This window comes from Lycorma delicatula, chromosome 9 (genome assembly GCF_047948215.1).
Source record: "Lycorma delicatula isolate Av1 chromosome 9, ASM4794821v1, whole genome shotgun sequence".
NCBI classification, from domain to species: domain Eukaryota; kingdom Metazoa; phylum Arthropoda; class Insecta; order Hemiptera; family Fulgoridae; genus Lycorma; species Lycorma delicatula.
This window is the reverse complement of record NC_134463.1, coordinates 72,401,854-72,408,329: the sequence shown is the minus strand read 5'-3', so window position 1 is coordinate 72,408,329 and position 6,476 is coordinate 72,401,854. Positions and strand designations below refer to the sequence as shown.

The 6,476-nt window shown below is 31.2% G+C and overlaps 1 protein-coding gene across 1 annotated transcript in view; it reads right to left on the bottom strand.

Moving 5' to 3' along the window:
* Window positions 1–3,396: 3,396 nt before the first annotated feature.
* The window catches only part of LOC142330681 (uncharacterized), a 52,114-nt gene continuing 49,034 nt past the window's right edge, over window positions 3,397–6,476 (bottom strand). Inside the window, exon 2 of the mRNA XM_075376128.1 lies at window positions 3,397–3,671. Within this exon, the coding sequence (XP_075232243.1) occupies window positions 3,484–3,671 (188 nt within the window). The 3' untranslated portion in view covers window positions 3,397–3,483. The remainder of the gene's footprint in view (window positions 3,672–6,476) is intronic.

Genomic DNA, 6,476 nt, shown 5'->3' with positions numbered 1-6,476 from the left:
GAGATATGTGAAAACAGAAGCATGAAATGACATAATCAGTATATTTTATAAGAAACAACCCATAATCATTTAAAATACGTTAAAAACTATCATTATGTTTTGTTTTTATATATTTGTTAAGTTCTGTTATATATTGCACTATCAGAATGAACATTCGTATTATATCATTACACATGATTTAAGATTAAATTGGATCTGACTTTCCTTAAAAATTACTTTTTTTATAATTTTCAGATCACTAATTAAATCTCTGTGATATTTTATTTGAATTTTGGAAGTGTATATATATATAGTATGTGAATAAGAAAATTAAAATATTAAAAGCATTTGGTTAAGAAAAATAGTCTGAAATTTCTTATGAAAATATATTGAATATCAAAATAATTAAAAATGTCATTTTTAGATGACTAACAGTCATCTATCTAGCAATGTAATAAATTTTTCATATAAAAATCTTCCTCTGGTCTACATAGAAGAAACTTACAAATGGGCCATCAGAGAAACTTCCTCTACAGAATTATATTGAAATTCACTTGGTAAAAAGTAATAAATGAACACACATTTAAAAATAAACATACAGGTTAAATTGAGAATTTACCCCCATTTTTTAAAATAATCTGTTAATATGAATGTACAAGGGTAAGTCAATTATTATCTGCAATGTAGTTGTAAATTTTATTGCAATACAAATAGGAAACTTACATGTACATCATTTTTCAACATAGTCCTCTTGCATTTCAGTGCACTTTGTCCATTGTTGCACAAGCTTCCTGATGCCTTTATAAAAGATGGTTTTCGTTTGAGCTGCGTGCCAGGAATGCACTGCTTCTTTCACTGTTTCGTCCGAGGTAAATCGACAGCTCCTTAATGCCTCTTTGTGTGGACCAAACAAGTGGTAGTCAGAAGGGGCAAGATCAGGACTATACCGAGGATGAGCCAGTACTTTAAAGTTGAGTTTCTGGAGCGTTTCAGTAGTGTGGGCAGCAGTATGTGGACAGGCATTGTCGTGCAACAACAAAATACCTTTTGACAGCACTCCTCGGCGTTTGCTTAGAATTGCAGGCTTCAGCTTGGCAGTAAGCATCTCACTGTAACGCGGACTGCTTATTGTCATGCCCCTTTCCTCATAATGTTCCAGTACTGGGCCTTGTGAGTCCCAAAACACCGTAAGCATCAATTTTTCTGCGGACGGTTGGGTCTTGACTTTTTTTGGCTGGGGGAATTTGGATGTTTCCATTCCATACACTGCCGTTTACTCTACAGCTCGTAATGATGGATCCGTGTTTCGTCACCAGTGATGTGTCTATCTAAGATGTCCTGTTCGTTACCATAGCGATCCAAATGTTTTTGGCAGATGTCCAAGCGCATTTGTTTATGCAACTGTGTGAGTTGTTTTGGAAACCATTTTGCACAGGCTATATGAAACCCAAGTCTGTTGTGGATGATTTTGTAGGCAGAACCGTGACTAATTTGCAGACGATGTGGCACTTCATCAATATTTACTCGTCTGTCTAAGAAAACCATGTCACGTGCACGCTCAATCCTCATTTGTGGCGGTAAATGATTGTCCGGCCCCTTCGTCGTGCGTAACACTTGTGTGACCATTTTTGAATTTTTCAATCCATTCATGGACATTTCGTTGCGGCAATACACTGTTTGCATACTGTACCGAAAGCCTTCAATGAATTTCATCCCCTGATACACCTTTCGACCACAAAAACCGGATCACTGAACGTTGCTCTTCTTTGGTGCAAACAGAAAGCGGAGCAGTTATGGTTAACGTCAGTGCAGTGATAATGGAACTAACTTAGCAGCATCAAACCTGCACAGACATAACAACAATTAAACCATGCATGCGTCATCTACGCAACACGACTACTACCAACATAAAGAATAATATAACTAAATTGCGGATAATAATTGACTCACCCTCGTATTTTGCACCAAGAGCTACATAATTTTTTAATATCAATTACACAGTTTTGTTGCTGAACAGAAAAATAATATATGAGTGTTTTGTTTTTTCCAATCAGTTTTTCCAGTTACTGTTGGGTCTGGGTATTTTGTATAGATTAGCAACTGCAATCATTGTTACCGGCTTGTCAGGCCTGATGTAGCTGTAGACGTGGTGTAATGTAAGTGTAAATGTAGTACAAATAGTATTGAACAGACTTAGGTTGTCACTCCTGAGAGGCATGTAGTTAGTTGAAACCCAAACACCAAAGAACATAGATATCCACATACAGTATTCAAATCCTTATAAAATCAATTCCCTTTACTACTTGAACCTTAGAATTCTCAACTTCAAAAATCAACTTACGATGACGAGTTTAATCACTAGACTAACCTGGCAAAAGTATGTAGATAGATGATTTCAAATATTTTAAAGCAGTAAAATGTTTGTAAAATGAAGTATTGTATTTTTTACAAAATTAGTGTTCTTCTTAATAGAATAATTAAATTTCATTACAATGTTAAATAAGGTTATGTTATTAATATAAAAAAGTATCAGAAAAATAAATATTGATTGGTTGACCTACTCGCATGTGTTTGTTAGATTAATAGCAATGGATAACTGGGAATGAGGATCATCAGGATCCTATCTAAAATGATCTGATAACAGAATTAGTGCTGATAAAGGATGTTTAGATGAACATACTTTTATTTTTCTTGTATGGTAATAAAATAGATACATAGAGAAAAATCTGTTTTTTCAGTCCATTATTTTCATACTAATAAGAAACAATGTAAATGATGCAACTTCTCTACAGAAAATAAAATTTTAATTTGTTATTTAGCATTCCCTGCCTCAGTATTTCTGATGGATACATGTAAAATATTTGAGTTAAATGTCAGTAATAAAGAGTTACTCTGTGAGTAATGATTTTCATTAAATAGCAAGTACCTTTGGTTACCGTGCAAAGAAGTAGGGGAATATTACCTGCTTTTTGGTGGGCTTCAATAATTATTATGAAATGTTTTTATCAAATCTGTTAAGGCACTGATAATTTTCATTTTTCTTGATCCCTTCTTTACAGAATATTCTGTGATTTTAACAAGACACACTCTTGTTCCCTGTTAAGACCATGGGTATCTCTTTGTATGCTCTGTATTTATGGAATTTTATATAGATAACTATAAGGTTCTGTCTATAAACCTGAATGGGGACATAATTCCTACCGAGTAATTAAAAAATCCCATATAAGTTGGCATGTTTTCCCATGCATATTGGCATGGTCAATGTAATCCTTCCTAATTTATAATATTTTGATTTTTTTTTCAACTTCTGTACTTTATTGTAATGTATATAATAATAAAAAAAAAATAAAAAAAATATTTTGATGACAAGAACCAATGTAGGTGATTAATAATAAAAAATAATTTCTTTTATTGTTTATTAGAAATTTATTAACTTTGCTTTACACTTTATTAAATATAAATAAAAATAATAAAAATATCATTAAATATTTTCATATTTTAACTTTATTCTTTTTCTTCAGGGCCCTCTGTTGTAGTAGTTGTTAACTTCCTTGTTGGACGCCATTTTCTTCTTGGCCTCTTTTTTCCTCGCGTTCGCTTTGTCCGTTTTTCTGGAGTAGCAGTAGTTTTACGCTCGGTATTTGCTTCCACTCCAGGTACTAAGAATTTTTCATATAATTTTCTGTACAATTCTGTTAGACCACATACAGACATTTTTTTATTTATAAACAGTCAATTATTTTTTTAACTTTACAATAACAAATGTTATTTTATTCGTTTATTCAGAAATATTATGTCTAATAACTTCTGTAAGCAAAATAATATCTATTTTTTACCTCATCGCAGTACCTTATAAATATGACACTGATTTATAATAATATCATTTCTTTCTTTGGGGGGGGGGGGGAAGAAAATGAATAAGTAAAGTTACTGAAGAAATATATTTTTAATGGTTTTATTTAATATATTATAACATGTTTTTTTTTAAATTTATTAATGTGAGAAATATTTATTATTATTGTTACTCTACAATTAATATTAAAGTACTAAAAGATGAACAGTGCTATATTATTATTTTAAAAATGTTTATTATTATTATTATTTCTACCTTTTAACGTTTCTTCTTTACATGTTTTATGTTCTACACTAGATATTCCATGTTTATTTATTACATATTTTCTACTTTATGATAAATTAAATTCGTGCAGCATAAAGATTTAAGACTGTTCTGTTTGCACAGTTTTCCCCCCTTATATGTTTTAACCTGGTTGTTGGGGTGCACTTTAGGGAGGTAATAATAGTGTGTAGGGAGGAGTGTGAACCCTGCAACTGAATAAAAAAAGAAGAAATTATTATTATTATTATTATTATTATTGTTGTTATGCAAATATTTTGTTCATTTACCAATTTGATCAAAGAAATGGTTCATTTTAATTTTTTGAATTTACAGTGTGCGAAAATGTAGTGTACTGTTTGTATTACACTAGGATGACCCATATTATACTGAGCTGTTTCATTCCTTAAAAACGTATGAGTGTAATGGGTTAAAAAATTTATAAGAATAAACCAGTTTGATTCAGAAAAGTGTGGTTTTTTTGTACTTTAATGCTTATTAATTATGTTTTTTTTATTTGTTCTATGGTGATAAAGTAGCTCAAAATAATTTTTATCAATCTGAATGAAGTCTTATAGTTTGTGTATGCTTTTAAATTCTGAATTAGTCATACATTTTTTCTTAGATATGATGTCATCTGTTAATGGTCATAAAAAAGACTTTTTAAAATTTCAATACTTTGATAAAAATAGCTAAATTCTGTTCATAAATTAGAATAATAATGTATGTACGATACTAGGATCTATGATAACATGGAAATGAAAAATTAAGTATACCTATTAACAGAAAAAGAAAATAAGAAGTATATCTACAACCTTTGAAACTTATGGAGAATTTATACATACTGTAGATGATTATTAACGTACTGTATACATCTAAATACAGATAGTCTAAATTTTAGATGAATTATTTGTACAATTCGTCATATGATATCAAGACAGTTTTCATAGAATTTAGATTTCATGAAATCTAAATACTTAACACTAAATGACTATTAAATACTTAAAAACATTCTCCTGAATTTTCAATGGTTTATTAATGACTCAGTGTATTATATACTGGTATAAATTACTTCATATGTAAACAGAACAGTGAGAAGATTCAAACAAATCTAAACATAACATTTTGTGATGTGTATAATCACATTCTCTAAAACTAAGTTTACCATACCTCCAGGATTAGCCCGGGCTGTCTTGGTATTTTAGTGCTGTCCAGGGTTGCAAAAATATCTGGGGTTTGAGAATTTTATAACTGGCAAGGATTTTTGTTAATTTTAGACTTATATGTTTGACATCATGTTTTTAGATGTTCTCTTATGGCCGTACATCTCTCAGTCGACCTTTATGGAGCAAGCGCTGACATCGATTTTGACAGAGGTGTGGCTACCGGTCTCGCCACAACTTTTTACTTAGTCATTTGGGAACATAAAAGGGGCAACGTGTTTATGTTGTTTTTGTGTGTGAAGTTAACATGTCTAATCTCTATTCAAGTTAACTTGATAATTTTATCTCTATTCATTCTTTGTCTCATTGATTAGCCTCCTTTTTTTTCTGTTTAGCCTCCGGAACCACCATCGGGATTACCTCAGAGGATGAGGATGATATGTATGAGTGTAAATGAAGTATAGTCTTGTACAACCTCAGGTCAATCATTTCTGAGGTGTGTGGTTAATCGAAACCCAACCACCAAAGAACACTGGTATCCACGACATAGTATTCAAATTAGTATAAAAGTAACTGCCTTTACTAGGATTTTAACCTTAGAAATCTCAACTTTAATGTTAACTTGCAACAGGAATATAAATTTTTGAAACTGTAATTATAGTAACAATGAACGTGTTTATTGCACACTATGTACTGGATAATTTTCTGTTGCACATAAAGGAAAAGGTGATATTGAAGACCACGTGAAAACAGCTAAACATAGGAGTGCTATTAATGCGACTGCTTTAGCAAACATAAGAGATTTTTTTAAAGCCAAAGATGGGAATAACAGGATCTCGAGTGTGCTGCTAAAGAAGCAAAATTTTCATACTATATTGCTAGACACAAACTCAGTTTCAAAAGATTAGACTGCACATCTAAACTGGTTAAAAAGTTATATGACCCAATATTTTCATCTGCTAGAACCAAAACCGAGGCAATTACTGTAAACATTATTTCGTCATTTATATTAGATGTGTTGCATTCTTTGGAAAGATTAATTATGTAACATTAACAACTGATAGTTGAAACAGAAGTGAAGTAAAACTTGTTCCAATTGTTGTAAGATATTTCAGTCTAGAGGAGGATATTCAAGTTAAGCTTTTACATTTTGATGAAGTTCAGGTGAAACTGCTCAAATTTTGACTCTGTATCTTTTGTAGTGTGTGAAAAGAAACAAA